The sequence below is a fragment of the Stomoxys calcitrans genome, chromosome 4, assembly GCF_963082655.1.
Source record: "Stomoxys calcitrans chromosome 4, idStoCalc2.1, whole genome shotgun sequence".
NCBI lineage: Eukaryota > Metazoa > Arthropoda > Insecta > Diptera > Muscidae > Stomoxys > Stomoxys calcitrans.
This window is the reverse complement of record NC_081555.1, coordinates 111,254,646-111,276,118: the sequence shown is the minus strand read 5'-3', so window position 1 is coordinate 111,276,118 and position 21,473 is coordinate 111,254,646. Positions and strand designations below refer to the sequence as shown.

At 38.7% G+C, this 21,473-nt stretch overlaps 1 protein-coding gene across 1 annotated transcript; it reads left to right on the top strand.

Moving 5' to 3' along the window:
- Positions 1-282: 282 nt before the first annotated feature.
- On the top strand, positions 283-21,088 carry LOC106086914 (lambda-crystallin homolog). The gene is made up of 4 exons (XM_013251734.2): positions 283-456; positions 600-978; positions 20,369-20,786; positions 20,853-21,088. Exons 1-4 carry the CDS (start codon positions 413-415, stop codon positions 20,963-20,965), a joined length of 954 nt encoding a protein of 317 aa, XP_013107188.1. The 5' UTR covers positions 283-412; the 3' UTR covers positions 20,966-21,088.
- The last annotated feature ends 385 nt before the right edge of the window (positions 21,089-21,473 follow it).

The window sequence follows — 21,473 nt, the reverse complement described above, 5'->3', positions numbered from 1 at the left end:
TCAGCACAAAATATGTAGTCTCTTGTAAAACCATACGTATGTGGTTGGCACAGTTGAAGCCATATGTATGTGGTTGGCACAGTTGAAGCAAACACCTGCATGGAAATATTTCACTGAGCCCTCTTGTGGTTATGAGTCTCGTGTGTTTTGGTCAATGAAATGAGCTTAAAAGCAAGAGAGAGAGAGCAGAAAAAAACTCGTGCCATGGAGAACACATACATAATTTTTTCCCAATTGACGGAGGTTTCTTCAATGGACTGATTTAAATTTGAAATCAAAAATTAACTAGCAGCGTATCAAGACGGTTCTTTTACACTGCCGGCTAAAAAAAGCAAACTTTACATTAATTTAAATTATTTTATATAAAAAATCTACAAAAATTACTCCACCGGCAGAGAAAAAACGTAAAACAATGGCCACAGCCGAAAAACGTGAAAAAATTGGTATAGTCGGCAGGTAGGTGGTAGTGTACAACAAAAATGTGGCCGGCGACCATAGACAACAGCAGAGCCACAAGCTGACCCACTTAATTAGTTTCTGTGGTACTCTAACATGCGCTTGTATTTTTTTTTTGTTATTTTTTCTACAACTAATAACAGCGGCTTAATTGGGCGCTCTTGGTCCATGTTGTTTGCCTCAGTGGGCTATCAAGTCATGTTGTTTGACATTCTGCCCGAACAGGTGGCCAACGCATTGACGGAAACCCAAAAGGAATTGAACAATTTGGAGTCAAAGGGTCTACTCAGGGGCAAACTTTCAGCTGCCCAACAATTTGCTTGCCTTTCGGGAACCAATGATCTTAAGGAATTGGCCAAGAATGCCATATTCATACAGGAATGCATACCCGAACGTTTGGATATGAAGGTCAATCTTTACAAACAACTAGATGAAGTCGTCGAAAGCAATACCATACTGTCCAGTTCAACATCTACATTTTTGCCTTCCCTTTTCAGTAAAGATTTGAAACATCAATCAAATGTAAGTAACTCTTTCTTTTGTTAATGTGAAACTTGGTTTTGTTTTAACGTTGGCGGTTTGAGAAACAATAGCAAAAAAAGTACGTGTGCGAATGATTTATGATTCTTTCGCTAAAGTATTTGTTGTTGGAGAATACCTTAGAAAAAAATGGGATAACTTTAAGGGAACATATAGCAACAAAAAATTAAAATTATTAATTATCTAAAAAAACACGTTAAGAACTTCTTGTTGCCGTAATGAATGATGAATAAACTCTACACTCGAAAAAAATTTTGTGTCAGAAAGTCATAAGAAGTTTAATTGAATTATTTATCCATTTACAATGGAAACTAATCTGAATACAAATTTTTATAACCACCAATGAGGGATGGGGGTATGCAGTATGTTCCCGGTCGGACTATAAGTATATAGCTGTTATATATACCGATCTCTCAATTTCGGTTCTTGGGTCCATAAAAGGCACATTTATCACCCGATTGTGAGCAAACTTAACAAAATAACTTGAGTTGGGTCCCTCGACATTCGTACCGGATATAGATGTCATATATATCCGATCTCCCGATATAAGTGCTTAGTCTTATAAAAGGCGCATTTATTACCAAATTGTTAAACTTACTTTATCGGATCCCTCGACAACCCTGACGAATATAGCACAGATTGGCCCGCATTTGGATATATATCGCATCTATATCAATCGCCCAATTTAAGGTCATGGACCCATAAAATGCTCATTTTTGATCTCCTTTCCCTGAAACTTTATACGGTAAGTTGCATTAGACTACTAAACATCCGTGCAAAGTACACTCACTCGTCATTAAAAACAGCAAAAATGTTTGCTAAAACAGCAATTTTTGTATGCTAAAAATGGGAAAGCAGGCATTACTGCTGTTCAGCGAGCATAGGATTGCTGTATTAGCAAACATTTCGGTCAGCTAAATCAGCAAACAAAATCTGCTGTTTTAATTATAAACATCCACTGAGAGACACATTTTTACATGCTCTTCATAATAAAGCAGCAGCTGCTCTAACATTGCAGAACTACTACAGTAATAGCAGAACTACTGCTATAATAGCAGCAAAATTAACTATTAATATTCAGTAGACAGTGTTCGATATATTCAGCAAACTTTTTTCTATGCGTGTACATAGTTTTTTGATCGTCTTCACACTCTTAGTCAATCTGGCCATGTCCATCCGTCTGTCGAAATCACGATAGCGGTACCTGCTTAAAATTTTGCACAGATACTAAGTATTGATTTAGGTCGTTGGGGATTGCAAATAGGCCATATCGGTTCAGATTTGGATATAGCCCCCATATAAACTGATCTCCCGATTTGACTTCTTGAGCCCCTGGAATCCACAATTTTCATCCGATTTGGCTTAAAGTTTACACATAGTGTTCTCTTATGATTTCTAATAATTGCGTCAAGTATGGTTTAAATCGGTCTATAACCTGATATAGCTCCCATATAAACCGGTCTCCCGATTTGACTTCTTGAGCCCCTGGAAGCCGCAATTTTCACTCGAATTGACTGAAATTGTTTACATAGCATTTTGTTATGACCTCCAACATTTGTGTCAAGTACGGTTCAAAACGGTCTATATCCTGGTATAGTTCCCATATAAACCGATCTCCCGTTTTGACTTCTTGAAGCAACAATTTTCATTCTATTTGGCTGAAATTTTGCACGCAGTGTTCTTTTATGACTTCTAATAATTGTGTTAAGTACGGTCGAAATCGGTCTATAACCTGGTATAGTTCCCATATAAACATTTGACTTCTTGTTCCCCTGGAATTTTTTTATGACTTCTACTGTGTAAGGTCCAAATTGGTCTATAACCTGATATAGAGGGCACAATTATTATCTGATTTAACTGAAATTTGGCATGAAGTGTTTTAGTTTGACTTTCAACAACTGCGCCAAGTATGGTTCAAATCGGTACATAACCTGATATAGCTCCCATATAATCCAATTTCGAATCTTGATTTCGTGAGCCACTAGAGGACGCAATTATTATCCGATTTGGCTGAAATTTCGCATGAAGTGTTTTGTTTGACCATCAACCATCAAAGTATGGCCCAAATCGGTTCACAACCTGATATAGCTCCGACCTTCCGATTATAATTCTTGAGCCTCTAGAGGGTGCAATTATTATCCGATTTGCCTGACATAACGACTTCTTGTATGACGCTTAACATACGTGTTAAATATGGCCTGAATCGGTCCATAACCTGATATAGCGGCCATATAAGCAGATCTCCCTATTTTCTTTCTTAAGCCACTATAGGGCCCAATTCTTAACCGATTTGGCTGAAATTTTGCCCAATGAATAACACTTTGGTCTTCCAAACAGCCAAACCAATCGGTTCATAACTTGGTATAGCATAGCAATTCTTATCCATTATCCTTTGTTTGTCTATAAAGAGATATCGGGCATAGAACTTGACAAATGCGATCCATTGAGGAGGGCGTATTAAATTTGGCTCGGCCGAACTTGTGCTATCAAAGTTCGAAACTTAAGCTTGCGGTTGTTGGTTGTTGTTGCTGTAACCACATTCGTATGTGGAGGTGAGCTCGATCCGGTCCATAGGACCGATCAGATGAACGTTATGGCCAATAGATTTGTTCATTTTTAAATAGCGACCTAAATTTAACGGTGGCATCATCATTTTCAAGTTTTGCTTCTTTGGCTCGAAATCCTACTTCTTTATTGCAAATTTAATTCCCTAAGGGATTGAATCAGGTGTTGCGAACTGTTCACTAATGACATTTTCATTAAGTTGCCTCATATGGTTGAAAATTTATAAAAATCTAATCTTCAATTTGAATATATTTTAATTTTATTAAAAAAAATTTTCGATAAGAAAATAAATTAAACAAGTTTGCTTTTATAAAAAATATAACAAATACGATATTTTATTAAAACCTCAATTATTTAACCTACCCCAATTCAGAGGCTTGTTTGCTTAATATACTGCAAATACATACTTGTGTATCTTTAAGCAACCAATAAACCTGTTTATCTTTTTTGAAAAAATTTAGTACTACTATCAGTAAAATGAACTAAAAAATTTTTTTAACGAATATGTATGTACGAACTTGGCCCACCAGCATGTTGGCATATATAATCTACCGGTGCTGTTTGTTTAGTACTTCTGTAGATAGAAATGCTATGAACAAGTGTGAGATAACCTTCAGTATGTCAATCATTCGTCTAAAGCACATACTTCTAGTTGTCCAGAGAACAGTGTTTTCGAATAGATACTTTTCGTCTCAAAAGAACTGCTTGGGTTTTGAGATAAAGAATGAGTCAAACCTAGTCTAAAGTGTAGCGTAGTTAAGTAGGGGCATAAGGCATCGATCCAAACAAATGCTAGCCGTAAAAGGTAAGGTTCCGGACCATAAAGGGGAAGACCTAAAACTTCCGTTTTCCAAATAGTTTTTGATGGAAGATTATGGCATATGGTTTATTATTTCGGTCGTTTTATGTTGATCGCAGTCATTGTATTTTGATACGCGTAACTATGCTATCGTTATCATACAGCTCATACAGCTCGTTGTTCATATGACGCCTATATTCTCCATTAACGCAAACTGGTGCATATATTTTACGAAGAATCTTTCTCTCAAACACTCCAAGCACTGCCTCATCTGTTTTCACAACTACCCATGCGTCAGAACCACATAGCAGCACGGGTAGTATCAGTGTCTTGTACAGTGTAGTCTTCGTCTGTCGAGAGGTGGCCTTGTTTCTAAACTGCTTTCTTAATCCAAAGTAGCATCTGTTTGCCAGTATTATTCTTCGCTTTATCTCAAAACTGGTGTCATTCGCTTCGGTTACGGTGGTGCCGAGGTAGATAAAGTTGCTGACTATCTCAAAGTTGTGGTTCCCAACTTTCTCAATTTTCTTTATCTGCTCGGTTGTAGAAGGCGTTTTGGGAGTTGAAACCATTCATTTCGTCTTATCTCCATTTACCACTTCTTTCAAAGGCTGCAGTTACTACTTCCGGTGACCGACCAGTGGATTTCTTCGGCATAGGCGAGTAGCATGTGATCTTTGTGATTAGTGTGCCATATCTATTCACATCTGTATCTCGTATAATCTTCTCCAGCTGGATATTAAAGAGATCACACGAGAAGCTGCCTTCTTGTCTGAAACCTCGTTTGGTATTAAATGGTTCCGAGAGATTCTTTCCTGTTCTTACTGAGGAACGCAGGGATACCAAATTCAGACATGGCTTGGCATGGCACGTAAAAGGGTATCAAAAGCGGCCTTTTGATACCCTTCAGTGTAGTAGTTCAGTGGGTAACCCGTTGGTCCCTGCTACCTTGTTGTTCTATAGTCGGGTCACTGCTACTTGTAACTCATTCTGTCTAGGAGGTAAACATTCTATACCATCACCATTGATTGGTTCTGCGGTATCCTCTTCGCCGCCAACGTCGGACACTAGCAGTTGTGTAAAATGTTCTTTCCATATCCTCAGCATGCTATCTGTGTCAGTTGCCAGATTTCCTTCTTTGTCTCTGCAGGAGGATGTTCCTGCACCAAGCCATTGCTTTAATGTTTAATTCTTTTGTTTCCGGACTTCATTCTGACTACTGTACATCTCAATTCGCTCACACTCACGTCTTTCCAATTACTTTTTCTTTCTGCGAATTCCGATTCCTCTCCTTCATCTGGCGCGCTGCTACTGATTGCAGGGTTGCTCTCTATGCCGCATTCTTGGCTCCAGTAGCATCTCGATACTCTTGGTCGTACCATGGGTTTCTTGGGAGGCTTCCGGTACCCAAGAACGGATTTCCCTGCATTTTCCATTGAGTGGGCAATGGTTTGCCTCTGCGCCATTATATCATCGGAACAAGGAATGCTTTCATCAAGCAGTTGGGTCAGTCAAATGGAGCATGCCGTTGCCATCTGTTGTGTTTGTAGCTTTTCAATGTCGAGCGTCCGTGCAGTGTCGGATCGTACTTTCCTCGCCAAGTTCCAACGGTTGCGAACATTTGCTGCAACAAGGTAATGATCCGAATCTTTATTCGCTCCACGGATTGATCGTACATCTAACAAGATGGATGAATGCCTTCCATCTATCACAACGTGATCAATTTCGTTCCTTCTGTTTTGATCGGGTTACAGCCATGTGGCTTTGTGTATATTTTTGTTTGAATTTGGAATTTTAGTTGAAATCTGGTGCTACTCGTTTGCTACCATTTTTTTGCCGCGGCGAAATCTATCAACATCAACCCATTACTGGACGTTATCTCGTGGAAGCTAAACTTTCCGACTTTTTGACCAAATATGTCTTCCTTCCCTATCTTCGCATTAAAATCTCCCAGAACGATTTTAATATCATGGGCGGGGCAGCGGTCATATTCTCTATCTAGGCGCTCGTAGAAAATATCCTTGGTTTGCTCGTCCATGTCTTCCGTCGGGGCATAGGCACAAATAAAGCTGGTGTTGAAGAATTTGGTTTTTATGCGGAATGTGGCTAGCCTCTCATCCACTGGAGTTGGAGACAAGGAGTTTCAGTCTCCGACTAACCACAAATCCACAGTCAAATTCATGTCTCGTGTTATGCCTGCTAAAGTACAGTTTTACTATTCTTTTGTTTCTCAAAATTGTTCTCATAGTTTTTCGGGAGCAGGTTACTGGCCCAGGTTTTTTGGGATTGCACATGTAACGAGCACATGAAACGAGTTGTGGCGAACCGCTTGCTTCAAGATCCGACGCTCGCCTCCAGCCGCTCCTAACCTGGGAACAGACGCTGTTTCCAGCCTTTTAAACAGGTAGGCTGTTTGTCTGAAATTGCAAACATTTTGCTAAAACAGCAGAAATACTGCTATAGCAAAATTAACTACTAACAGTCAGCAGACTTTTTTCAATGATTGTTTATTTATTAGTCTTATCTTAAATTTCCCCAAAGACGTCATATCAAAATTTTCAAATAAATATCAGATCGTGAAGATAACCACCTATTTAAGACAATTTTGTGTTTGCTAATGATAACCCAAAAAAAACATCAATCTGGAAAAAATTGAGGTCAATTAACCTAGGAGAACGATCAGAACAATACGAGTGTCAAATTAAATATATTACAGTTTGATGCACGACTCGTACACTCAGAGAAATTTGTTAGTAAAACAGCAAAAATGTTTGACGTAACAAAAGAAAATCTGCTGAAAATGGTATTTTTAATGCTGTTTTTAAGTTGGAAAAAATCAAAAATAGTTTAAAAATTTCAGAAATTTTTCAAAAACTTGTATATTGCATGTTATGATTTAGTTTTAAGGGTATATAAATAGCAAAAATTTAATTCGTATTTTTAATAGTTTCATAATTTTTAAAGAATTTTTAATATCAGCAGACAAAATTACAATTTAAATCATATTTTCACATCAAATTTAAAGATTTAAACACACCACCTTGTTGACAAGGTTGGTTCACAGGCACTGTGAATGGATTTATTCAAAAGTGTTTGCTGATATCGGCAGACTAATTTTTCTGGGTGTAAACATTTTATTGTAACACCGGATGGACTTTATGGGAAGATGAAGACTACCTTTCACTTAATCAATCTTCCGACAATCTTCCTGTCTAGCTTTTAAAACTGCTCTGGTCTATAGATTACAATGACTCAGATAGCTACGCACTTTTAAACCTTCACAAAAAGTAATTTTACTTTAAAAAGTGGCACATTAAATTCATTTAATTTTGATAAATTATAATTTTTTGCAGGAAATCTCAGACATAGTGTGAGCAATAAAATGTCAACTTAAAAACTAAACTAAATTGTTTAAATAATTTTAGCTATTATACATAAGCACAAAAAACTGTTAACCTCTATTATTTTATAATTGTAGACATGCTTTTTGTTGCTTCCATTTCATTCAGGCAATGAAATAATGAGCCATTAATCACATTCGCTATGTGATTCTCTGCAATTATGTCAACGATGAATAAATTCAGTTAATTTATGTTACATTAACCATTCACAGTGAAATGAATGGCAAAATAAACTGTTAAATACTGTAATAAGTTTGGTAAAAATAGCCTAAAATTTTGCGGTTACAGCAAAAAGTTTGCTGAAAATGTGACAGCAGTAATTTGTTGCCAAAACAGCAAACATTTTCTGCTTTTTATTAATTTTAAAAAAGTTAAAAAATCCTCAAAAATTTCATAAACATTTCAAAAATTTTTATATTCTATCTTATCTTTCAATTTTTAATTTTATCGCCACTCTTTTGGGTCGCCACCATAAATGACCTATTACGGATGCTGACTGAGGAGGAATAATACTTCTTAGGCGTAAGGATCCGAACCAGCTACGCAGTAGGACCGGAAGGGTCTTGCATATGGCATATGACTGGGCCAGACCCAGAGGTCTCAATGTTAACCCAGAGAAGACTGAAATATGCCTGTTCACGAGGAAGACGTAGGTGGGCCAATTTAACGCACCACGTTTTCTCAATAAAACGATTTCGATATCTGACAAGGTCAAATACTTAGAAGTGATATTGGATAGGAAACTTAATTGGAAGTGTCACATTCAGGAGCGTACTGAGAAGGCTCACAGATGTTGGGCAATATGTAGTTGGGCCGTAGGCTTTGAAATGGGGCCTCAATCCGAGGATAGTCCACTGGCTCTACAGGAGCCTGATTAGACTGATACTTACTTACGCCTCAGTAGTTTGGTGGACTTCTATGGAGAAGAAGTGCAACATAAGGACCATAAAACAGGTTCAGAGAACATGTCTTGGCGGAGCGATGAGGACCACGCCAACTCAGGCACTGGAGACTATTCTAAATATCTGACCCATTGATATACAGATTAAATGTGAGGCAGCCTCTGCGGCTATGAGACTTGAGGCGATGGGAGAATGGATTGAGGAAGAATGGAAGAAGCAGCTCATACCATCGCGATATAATCGAGGCGACTATAGGAAAATTGGAAGGAAGAGAAGAGGGTTCCGATCGCATACCTAAGATAACACTTGAGGTCGAATGGAGGCACTACTGCCAGCGGCACAGTCTTGGATTGTCGGAACCCTAGTATTGCCATCTGTTAGATCATATTGAACGGATGTATCATTTCTAGAGAACGGAGTGGGACTTGAGAACCCAAGGACTGAGATCTGTTTTAGACTGCCTGACCATAATACGGTCCAGCAGGCGGAGATCCGGGCGATCACGTAATGCGTGAGGTAGTGTGGTGTTAACACGAGGACTTCGAGAGTGAACTTCTTTACGGACAGTAAAATGGCCATAATGGCAATAACAGCCAGGACGGTAAGGTCACGAATAGTCTTGCAGTGTAAGAAGGAGATTAGTGCCTTCTCTGAGGATAGCACAATCCGTATTGTTTGGGTGCCGGGCCACAACGCAGTGAAGGCTAGAGGACTGCCGCCAATAAACTTGGTTAATCCGAAGCCTTTCGGGTCGACGTTGTCCGAGTTAAGGGCGTCGGCGACGATGTAACACTGGAACAGCGAAACAGTCGGTGGGACGGCGAAAATCCTATGGGGTGATCCGGATGATGAGAGGACGAGGCTCTTACTGAAAGGAAGTAAAAAGGAGGTTAGTGTAGCTTTTGGTATCATAACGGGACACAAAGGTCTACGAGCTCACTTATGTAAAATCGGTGCGGCAAGTGATAGCATGTGGGGAAGAGGATGAGACGTTGGAGCATTTCCTATGTCATTGCCCGGCTTTCGCGGCTTACAGACACCGGTAATTAAGTGGGGACACAATACCAGACATAAAACAACTTAGGGGAGTGGTAGGGAAAACAATTAAGGATGAAGCGCACAACAAGCCGATTACTGGCTTAGGTGTATGTCCATAGTAGCATGGGCCGGATTAATATCCACCCCCACTTTTCAACCTAAACTAACCTAGTTTAATGTCAGCAGAGAGTGTTTGCTAATAACAAAAGACTAATTTTTCTGGGTGCATTCTTTATATTCCCAACAGCAATATATGATATTGGAGGTATATCGGATGATACATGAGTTTTGCGTGAGTTTAAAAAGTCAAAACGGGAAAGTTGATCCACATGGAGACTTCATAAAAATATGGGCATCCGTTTTAAGATTTTTGCTGACTGGGCCCCCAAAAGTTATGTGCGTAAATTAATAAGCTAAACAATTTTCAGCGGTGGTTTTCCCCTCCTAATGCTGGCAACATTTGTAAGGTACTATGTCGTGTAAAAACTTCTCTCCAAAGAGGTGTCGCACTGCGGCACGCAGTTTGGACTCGGCTATAAAAAGGAGGCCTCTTATCATCGAGCTTAAACTTGAATCGAACTTCACTCATAGATATTTGAGAAGTTTGCCCCTGTTCCTTAGTGGATTGTTTATGGTCATTGGCATGTTCAGCAGGGAAACTTCTACTTTTTTCTCGCCGCGATTTGAACCCAGGCGTTCAGCGGCGAGGGCGGTTTTGCTAACATCTGAGCTGCGGTGGCTGTATAAAGATATAGTCTCATATATAGCCCATTGTAGAATTATTATGCATATGGACAAACTACTATCTGCATCAAGTTTTAGCCCTACAGCTGTTTTAAGACTGTATTAAGATAAAAACATATAGATAGACGTGCAGACAGACCAACAGCACCGCTTAATAATATCCCAGATTAACAACAATCAAAAATACATAAAAAATTTTATAAAAATTTTTCACAAATTTAAAATTATAGAAAATTTAGAGACACACGTTTGAACGTTGGACATCTTTTCGATTTAATGATCAGTAAAGCCCTAAAATTAGATATAAACCTACACGTTCTAATTTTGTTACTACAATTGGTTTAAAACTTTTGGTATTTTTTTTAAAGTGATTTTATTTATAGAAAATGTTTGTCCTATTGCAAATATATATTTTACTATAAAACACTGTGCAATTGCAACCTGTAGTGCAGCATGTAATCGTAGCAACAAATATGTTTTATTCATATAAAAATAAAATAAATACACAAACACTTATGGTGATTTCGATTGTGAAAAAAAGTGCAGCATTTTTTCGACATGTTGCACTGAGATCGAAATTTTGTGTTCGATTCTCCAAAAAAGTGTAACCCCACCACCGGGTAAATGTTCGTTTGTAATGGTGTTGCCCACTGAAAGTGAAAAAATGCTGCATTTTCTACACCGTGGCTAGGCTAGGATGGAGAATGCCGCACTTTAAATCAGCTGCTATCATCTCATGTGCATGCCACCGTTCAAGCAAATTTTGGTTGAAAAGAAGAAGAAGAAAACAATTTGTAGAATGTTTGGCAAAATATTAAAAAGAAATACATAAAAAAAGGAAAAAGTAATCGCGTTTTATTTACCTAACGGCATATTAGATGCATTGCTACATTTTACAGCATTATTTGGTTGAAATTACAATATACGGGCATATTAACATGTTCGATTGAAAATGTAAAAAGTGTAAAACTATGAGAGGGATAAGGCAGCATTCCCAAAATGTTGTCCCGTATAAGTGCAACATTAGTGTAACATTTTTTTTCAGAATCGAAATCACCATTAGTTTGGCTTGATTTGTTGTTGATAACTGCAGTGTAATTATCAGTTGTTTTATTTTTTTTAAGTATATAGTCCTAAGTATATAAGTCTGCTTATTGCCTTCTTTACCACAACTCGTCATATGATTTTGTAATATTGCAATTGCTGCAATGTCATCCAAATAAGGAAAACTCAATGTAACAATTGGAATTTTATAGATCATCCAATAAAATGTACAGAGGTGGAATGTGTAAAATTTTGGTTAACTCGAATCGGATATAAAAATTTGGAATAAAGTAACTGAAGTGTTGCTCCAATCTATAGATAGGCTTATTCGGCTGTTAAAGAGCAATTGATGTAGATTCATGAGATAGTGAAAAAAAAGCCATATGAAACATGGCAAAGATGTTATTTATTATTATAGAAGGGTCATATAGGGCCAGTTTTGGAGTACGTCCCATTAGACTGACCTTCTAATTTAAGGTCTTAAGCCCATAAAAGCTGCATTTATTACTCCGAACCGAAAATAGTCCACATCGGACCATATTTAAATATAGCTGCCATATATACCGATCTGCCGATTTCGCTGAAATTTTAAACAGTAAATTGTTTTAAACTTTCTTTCATTCGACCCGAATATGCCCACATAGGGTCTAAAGGCCGAAAAAGACGCATTTATTATCCAAATTCGCTCGAATTTTCAACAGTGAGTTGTACGAGGGTTGCCTTTTATATTTCGGGATCGGACAACCCTTGTGTTGCAATATGCCAACTGACAGCTCTATCGTAAAACATGACATTTTTGAGGTTAGACGTACTCAGAAACTTTTGACATATTTTATTTATAATACAGGGTATTAGGTTAGGTTTAAGTGGCAGTCTGCCATTAGACGTTTTCGTCCATAGTGATACCACAGAAACAGGAGAAGGAAGATGCCTTCTAGTTCCTATCGTTGAACCATTCAGATCGCTTCAAAAAGCCCAACAACTTGCGTATGTTCACATCCCAAAATCAGACAAGTTCTCAAAGAAATGAAAACCTAAAGCGGAACTCCTTCTGACTGCCAGTGCGAGATACACACAGCAGAAGTTCTATAATCTCTTCCTAGGACGCTTAAAATTGCTGTTTTCGCCTCAAATATTATTTTAACAAAGTTGTGAAACAAACAATTCTTCGAAAATTGGTCAAACTGCGCTTTATGCAAATTCATAAAAAATCCAAAATTCTGATTCAAAGTTGTAATTTTATAGCTTTTCTGCATTTTTTCTCCAATTAACATAACTAGAATCTCTGCAGACATCATTTATTTGACCTAATAATTATTGTGATTTAGTTATAGGTATAATTATAAAGTATTAAATTGATAAATTCAAATCTATTTATTAAATTAATTAGATAAATAGAATACAACCACAATCGTTTATAAGGTAAGAAAATAAAAAAAAATTTCAATTGTTATACCCACCATCGTAGTATAGGGGGTATATTCATTTAGGCATTCCGTTTGCAACACTTCGAAATATCAATTTCTGACCCTACAAAGTATATATATTTCGGATCGTCGTAAAATTCTAAGACGATTTAATGATGTCCGTGTGTCTATCAGTCCGTTTGTTGTAATCACTCTACAGCCTTCAAAAATTGAGATATTGAGCTGAAATTTGGCACAGATACGTCTTTTTGATGCACGCTGGTTAAGTTCTTGAACGGGCCAAATCGGATCATGTTTGTTTCTGAAACTTGAAATAATGAGTAGTTTGAGGTCTCCCAACATAGGACCCAAATATGGTTCAGATCAGACTATATTTAGATATAGCTGTCATATAGACCGATCTGCCGATAAAGGGTTTGAAGCCCATAAAAGCTTTATTTATTACCCGATTTCGCTGAAAGTTGAAATAGTGGGTTACTTTAAGCCTCTCGACATCTGCCCTAAGATCGGTTTATATTTAGATATAGCTGGGTCTGAGGTCCATTAAAGCTTTATTTTTTTAAACCGATTTCACCGAAATTTGAAACAGTGAGTAGTTTTAGGCCTCCCAACATAGCACCCAAATATGGTTTATATCGGACGATATTTAGATAAAGCTGCCATATAGACCGATCTGCCGATAAGGGGTCTGAAGCACATAAAAGCTTCGCTGAAATTTTAAATAGTGTGTAGTTTTAGACCTTCCAACATCCGACCTAACTATGGTTCTGATCAGACTATATTTAGATATAGCTGCCATATAGACTGATCTGCCGATAAGGGGTCTGAAGCTCATAAAAGCTTTATTTACTACCTGATTTCGTTGAAATTTGAAACAGTGAGTTGTTGTAAGCCTCCTGATATCTGTCATATAGATCGAACTTCCAATTTAGGGTCTTAATCCCATAAAAAGTAGATTTATTGTCTGAAAATGTTACTTGTATATGGGTTCTCGGGACCTGAATAAAATATGATCGAGTCCATCCGCTATTAAGATATAACTACGGAGTGGAATAATAATAAAAGACGATGATTATTACATCCTTGTTTAATTTGGTCCAGATTTGGTTATAGGTACCATATAGAACGATTTAAAGTCTTGGGTCTATAAAAAGCTTATTTAATATCCGATTTCGTTGAAGTTTGACGCAGTGACTTATGAAAGGCTTTTCGATGTCCATGTCCTATATCGTTCAGATCGGTTTATATTTGGATATAGCTGCCAAAAAGACCAATATTTTGTTCTAAAAAATTGAACAGTGACTTATATTTATTAAACCACTCAATGTCCGTGCCGAATTTGGGTGTTTAAGTTATCCAATTTCACCGGATTGTGACGAAAGGGGGTTTACGTATATACCCGAGGTGGTGGGTATCCAAAGTTCGGCCCGGCAGAACTTAATGCCTTTTTACTTGTTTTTTACTTAAAATAATCTATAAAATTTATAAAACACGTTTTTCTCTCATGTTAGAAATTCCTCAAACATTTTTTTTACTTTGACTTCAAAAAAAAAAAATCAAATTCTTTACAAATCCACTACACATAGAAATTTGCATGCCTCAATAAGAATGATTAACTATAACCGAGGTCCCCTGCGGCGTCAATTAGTCTAAAAATATTAGAAAATTTAAGAGAACACACATCGTTTGCAGACAAAACCCTCAATTGATGTTAAACAAACAAACAAATAAAGGTCAACAAACTGAACCCACATCAGAAATTAAGTAACACATACAATATACATTATTAGAAGAAAAAAAAAACTATGCTGTTCCGAACTCTAACCATTGCTAAGCTGATTTCAGCTTACTCGTGAAGTTTACAGCCAGAAAAAATGGTAGGAAAAAATGGAAAACTTCAATGTTTTTTGTTTCTTTTCAGTTAAAAACCTGAATGATTTTAAGTCATATGAATGACAATCGGGAAATTTATCTACGAAGATACCATTAGCGAGCAGCTGGAAAGTTTGCAGTTCGATTCAAGTTTTTAGTTCAATGACCTCCTTGTAATAACCGGTGGTCGCTAGGCCTCTTATTTAAAAGTTTGTGACATCACAAATATCTAAAAGATTTTTCTGATGTTCTCGTCAGAAGTCTAACTCAGGTGTTCAAATTTTTAAGGACATGTTAACATGGGAGCCACCGTGGTGCATAGGTTAGCATGCCCGCTTATCGTGCCCAAACGCCTGGGTTCAAATCCTGCCGGCGAAAATACCTTAAAACATTTTTCAGCGGTGGTTATCCCCTCACCAAATGCTGCCAACATTTGTGAGTACTTCTGCCATCTACAACTTCTCAACAAAGATGTGTCACTTTTCAGTGACACGCCGTTCGGACTCGGCATAAAACAGGAGGTCCCTTTATCATTGAACTTAAATTTGAATCGGGCAGCAGTCAATTGATATTGAGAAGTGAGAAGTTACAATAACTTCTTACTTCCCAATAGATTCCGTCTAATTTCTTCCATAATGGGATATTTGGGAAACACTAAATCAAAATCACATCACATGTTAACCTGTGGCCTTCACCAATATGGCCCCGGCACGGAATAACTATGAGCACCACACAGACAAGATCTTTGAGCTTCGATCTGTGTGGTATTCATTGTTATCACGATAACACAGGTTGCGGATAGTGGAATGCTCCATACGGAGTAGCTGCAATTGCAGTCGTAGACAATCAGCGGTATCGAGCACCGACTCTTGCATAAATACTGAGAGCCTATGATGCTTGATATGACAAGGCGAGCTATTGGCGCCTTATATAACCAATGGCCATCATGTGCCCGCGGCGATCGATCTTTGGACCGGAACGAGCTTGCTCACCGATAAGAGCCAGACGAGGATCGCCAACTCCACATATAGACATGTGGCTACAACAACAACAACAACCAATATGACAATCTACAATTCATATAACCAGATTCTACAATTCAACGGAGGAACAGAGTACGCCAGAGAAATTTACTTATTTGAAAAAACGTCCAAGCGGTGAGTTTGGCGGGGAGCAGGTCGAAATAGGGTCCGTCTGGAGGGGGAAGTCCCCAAGTTTGTTTCTCTCTCCAGTCAGTTGCCATCATGCTCTGGTCTAGAATCAGTGGGCCTTCCCCATCGAGAGCTTCTTTTCTAATGGTCGCTCACTTGTAACTCATTTTGGGAGTGTGGAAGTTTCGCTAAAACCAGAAATGGGCTTCAACGGAGCATCAAAACTCCGGAAAATATGGAAAGAGCGAGGCCTTCTGTTACACGTTCTTACCGGCGATCGGCTCGTAAACACGCAGCTGCTGTGGGAGTTTCTGACACCACAGTTCGACGAATTCTCGATCAAAACCTTAATTTTCATTCCTATAAATGGGCTGTTGTGCAGGAATTAACTGAAATCATTTTGTTGTCCGGCAAATGCATGAGAAATGCTGTTTAACAACCTGAGCGAAGACTCGCTAGTTTTTTCCAGTGACGAGGCTCACTTTCATATTTTCGGTTGCGTCAATCCCTGTACCATAGACCACTTCAAGAACAACATTCGCGACGCCATTGCCAACATACTGATTGACATGCTGCAAAAAGTGGAAGCGAATTTGAAAAATCGGCTTAATCAGTGTATGCGCAATGGGGTCGCCATTTACCGGATGTCCTTTTCAAGGCAGCATGAACAAAAAATTTATTTCTCAAATAAAAACAAGTAAAACGGCATTAAGCTCGGCCGGGCGGAACTTTGGATACCCACCACCTCGGGCATATATGTTAACCACCTTTTCTCATAATTCGGTGAAAAATGCATGATTAATCTATGGACCGACTAGCCTTTATTGCAAGATTGAAAAAGCACCCACTTCATTCACTGATTACACCCCACCGACACCGTCTGATGATGGAGGCGGTTCTCTTTAATCAAACAGAACCAGGGTTCTTTTCAATCCCAGCACGGACTAGAAGCATGCGGTGATGGACCGACTAGTCTATATTGCAAGATCGAAAAAGCACCCACTTCATTCACTGATTAAACCTCACCGACACCATCTGATGATGGAGGCGGTTCTCTTAAATCAAACCGAACCAGGCTTCTTTTCAATGCCAACACGGACTAGAAGCATGCGGTGATGGCACTCCAGGATGTGGAGAGACACACGAAAAATGGACGAACATGTACACTAAGGTGGCAGTCCTTGCAGATAAAGGACTCCACCGAGTCAATACGGTACGTACAACCAACCTGCTGCCATGGGATTGTGACTAAATTAGTCTACGCCTATTGTATGGTGGTGGTTATAACAAATACATAAAAAATCAAAACAAATCGCTATATGTTGAAAATTCAACGCCCACCGCTAAAATTAGACGTGGCATTGATCACATAGACTCAAAACTTTGTCAACGTCGTTTTGATGCCCTCACAGTTGCTGATTCAAAATTTTACGAATCCTAGCTGGTTCCTGGGATTTGTTGCTTCTAAAACTGATTATTGGCCTCATTGTGCATTGTTACGAAACTTGTGTCTTCTTTAGAGGTCGGGTAGAAAATCGAAATGTTAGGTTAGGTTGAAAAGAGGTTGCGGGTGCCACAATGCGCATACACCTAAGCCAGTAATCGCCTTGTTGTGCGCTCTATATGCTAAAAAAGGAACCTCGAAAAAGAAAATCTAAGTTAGAAATTCCGTGCTACTTTCAAAATTCTTAATTGACATGGGAAACGATCCAACGCCTCATCATCTTTCCTGCATGCCCTACACATGCTATCACTTACCGCACGGCTTTTACATAAGTGAGCTCGTAGTACTATGTGTCCTGTTATGATACCGAAAGCTTTACTGACCTCCTTCGTATTTTCTTTCAGTAATAGCCTCGTCTTCTCACAATCTGGATTTCCCCATAAGATTTTCGCCGTCTTACCGACCTTTTTCCTCCACAAGGTTTCATGCGCATTCGTCGCCCATGCTCTTAACTCGGACAGCGTCGACCCGAAAGGCTTCGGGTTTATTGACGGCAGTCGCAAGAATCCCAATATGCGTTCCGTCGCAAATTTACTACCCCATCCGTTGATGAAGACCGAGGCCTTTATGAGCTGCGGGATGTCCATCTTTCTCACCAGATCGAGCTTTGCGTCCTCCCAGGGAGCGTGGATACCCCCGACGAGCTGTTTGACGGTATCAATACATTCCGCACACGCAAAACGCAGCGTAAAGATGTCCCCTCTATACTCGCAGCTTATCATTTGTATGGGTGGACCCTCTACAGAGTCCCACACATGTTCGAATATCCGCTCGTTAACCAGATCCTTAACTTGGGACCAATGATCTGGTGGAATCCTAGCAGATGCACTGCCGATATTGATGACTGCATAAGTCAGCTTATCTTTGTTGTGCTTCCATGCCGCTTTAGTGTAAGAGGGCGGCTCCTTACCATTCTCAGCGATTATCTTCATTGGCAGTGATCCAGGGCCATGCGCGCTTCCTTCGGTCCTGTTCCGACTTTGCCTCCCTCCGCAGGACTTTGTCTGGAGTCTTCATTGCAGGAGGGCTGGGTTGGTTTTCCCCGAGTAAGTGAAAGCGGGATGCTCTTTTTCTTCGTCATCATTTTAGCAGTGTTATGCTTATCGGGAGATCTGATTCCTTTCCAGCATCCTGCACTTTGCCCGATTGCTCTGCCGGTGCATACTCCTCTGTCTCCTGCGTGAGAACGTAAAGATATGTCTCTTTGAAATTTGGAATGGTTAGAGCTGAGGTGTTACGGAAACCGTGTGCAAAATTTCAAAGTTGTCCGGTCGCTTTTTGACACGCTCTTAAAGTTAGTCACCTCGGTGTTTCGAGAATTTGTTGGGGCTGTCAAATCTTCGTGAGTGGTCCGATTTCCAAAAAAAAAATCCCTACAAAAAAGTTCGATTGAGGTCTACAATAACTCCACTGCTTTCGGAGATATTCGACTTTTAATTGTTTTTTTTTTTTTGCAATTTTAACCGAGACCTTCTTCGTATTTTGCAAAGGCATTTGTGGTTTGGTAAAATCGGGCTAAGTTCGGCCGGGCTAAATCTTATATACCCTCCACCATGAATCGCCTTTGTTAAGTTCCTGGCCCGGTATCTTTTCATAGGCAAACAAAGGGCAATGGATAAAAATTGTCATGCTATTGGAGTCGTATTAGGTTATGGATCGATTGGGACCATAATTGGTTCGAGGAAAAACCCTCAAGATCTCAAATTCTAAAACCCAGATTCCCCATTCGGGCTAATGTTTCTTTTTACTTTATGATTTTTATGCATGATTTGGATTCGTTACAAAATTTACAACGACTTTGCCGTAAAAAGGGTCCACATCTAATTATTCAGTTAAAGTTATACAGGATGGAAGTCCAACAAGTAAAATCGGGCTAAGTTCGGCCGGGCTGAATCTTATAAACCCTCCACCATGAATCGCCTTTGCCAAGTTCCCGACCCGATATCTTTCCATAGGCAAACAAAGGACAATGGATAAAAATTGTCATGCTTTGGAGTCGTATTAGGTTATGGTCCGGGGTAGAACCCCCGAGATCTCAAATTCTACAAACCAGATTCCCCATTAGGGCTAATGTTTCTTTTACTTTATATGTCCCCTAAACCATCTTTGTCAGAAAGGGGTATTTTTAGGATTTTTCGGGCAGAATTTATTTTTAGTTTTTTTAAGGACACATATCCGCAAAGTTCGATATCTCTATTCGTTTTTTTCTTATGATTTTTTCAATTTGAATTCTCGTTTCCGGAAAAATTAAATTTTCACCTAGTTTTGCAATGAGTTTCAGAGGCACGAATATGGAAAATGTATTATATGTTAAAACAACAAATACGAGAAAAACTGTAATTTTCTGATACAGGTTGAAAAAGTTCTAAGAAAAAAACTAATAGATATATCTTAGTAAAAACATTGTGGAAATCGGTCAATAAACAAAGATTTTGGGTTTGCCAAAAGGCACTTGGACAACCTAGGGCACCTAGGAAATTTTGCACACGATCTCGCTAACACCTGACCATTTCAATTTTCAAAGAGATATTTCCACCTAATTTGGGTTCTCACACAACATTTTTTTTACTAGTATTTTCGATTTTCTCCCAATGTGCATCGCCTAAACAATATTTGTTATATAAAATTTCTTAACTTCCATTAACTACAAAATAATTTATTAAGGTTAATATGTTCAATAAATAACTTTCTTCCAAAAATCTACTTAGGTCGCTATCAAATCACTTCTATTCAGACTGCAATAATAACAACATTATACATGCAATAAAAAACACCAACTACAAGTAGATTGGAGACATTTTTGTTGGTAGGGTAGAAGCTGTTCAATGTCGGTGCACAGCCAACCATATATGATAAGATAAGAAGTGAAAAGAATCAACAAAACATTAACCCTCATGATTTTTTCTTCGTCTTTTTTTTTCAAAGGTTGTTGTGTCACATCCTGTAAATCCCCCCTACTATGTGCCCCTGGTGGAGATTGTACCTGCACCGTGGACTAAACCCGAAGTGGTGACCAAGACTAGAGCCATTATGGAAGAAATTGGTCAAAAGCCTGTAACACTGTCACGTGAAATTGAAGGCTTCGCTTTGAATCGCATCCAATATGCCATACTCAATGAATGCTGGCGTTTGGTGGAAGCTGGTATTCTAAATGTGCGTGATGTTGACAGTGTTATGTCCGATGGTTTGGGTATGCGTTATGCCTTCTTGGGACCCCTGGAAACGGCTCATCTCAATGCTGAGGGTATGCGCAACTATTTTGAACGTTATACCAATACCATTTTTGCGGTCAGTGAAACTATGGGTCCAACACCAAAAATGGAAGGACCTACAGCAACAGTGGGTAAGTTTTGATTTCTTTTGGAAAATTTCTTATTGTAAACTGATTTTAATTGTTTACCTTTTTTAGTTGCTGATCAATTGGAAGAAATGGTGCCTCTAGATAAATTACCGGAAAGAAGATTGTATCGCGATAATTGTCTAACCCAATTAAGTATCTTGAAGAAGGATCTTAACAAGTGAAGCAGCGAATAATATATTGATTTGTATGAAGAGTATTTTTTAACTCTTTTTAAAATTAAGCACAACGTGGAGCAATACGAAGAGTGATGCACAATAATTAAATTTTACTACAACACTTTTAAATGGTTTGCTGGTTTTTGGTCTTTATGATTTTCTAAGAGTAACAAGTAAGAGCGTGCTAAGTTCGGCCGGGCCGAATCTTATATACCATGGATAGCATTTGTCACGTTCTTTGCGCGGTATCTCTTTTTAGGCAAACAAAGAATAACGAATAAGAACTGTTGTGCTATTGGAGCTATATCAAGTTATTGTCCGATTCAGACCATAAATGAATTGAATGCTGGACATTGTAGAAGTCATTGTCCATTCGCATAAGAATTGCACCTTGTAGGTGCTCAAGAAGCAAAATCGGGAGATCTATTTAAATGGGAGCTGTATAAAGTTATAGATCGATTTAGACCATATTGGACACTATGTTGAAGGTTATGGGAGAAGCCGTTGTACAATT

Excerpts from the sequence above, each read along its gene's own strand:
- LOC106086914 (XM_013251734.2), top strand. The coding sequence starts at position 413 with ATGGCCACAGCCGAAAAACGTGAAAAAATTGGTATAGTCGGCAG. Across the intron at positions 457-599 it reads AAAATTGGTATAGTCGGCAG|CGGCTTAATTGGGCGCTCTT; the intron begins GTAGGTGGTAGT and ends AACTAATAACAG. Across the intron at positions 20,787-20,852 it reads AGGACCTACAGCAACAGTGG|TTGCTGATCAATTGGAAGAA; the intron begins GTAAGTTTTGAT and ends TACCTTTTTTAG.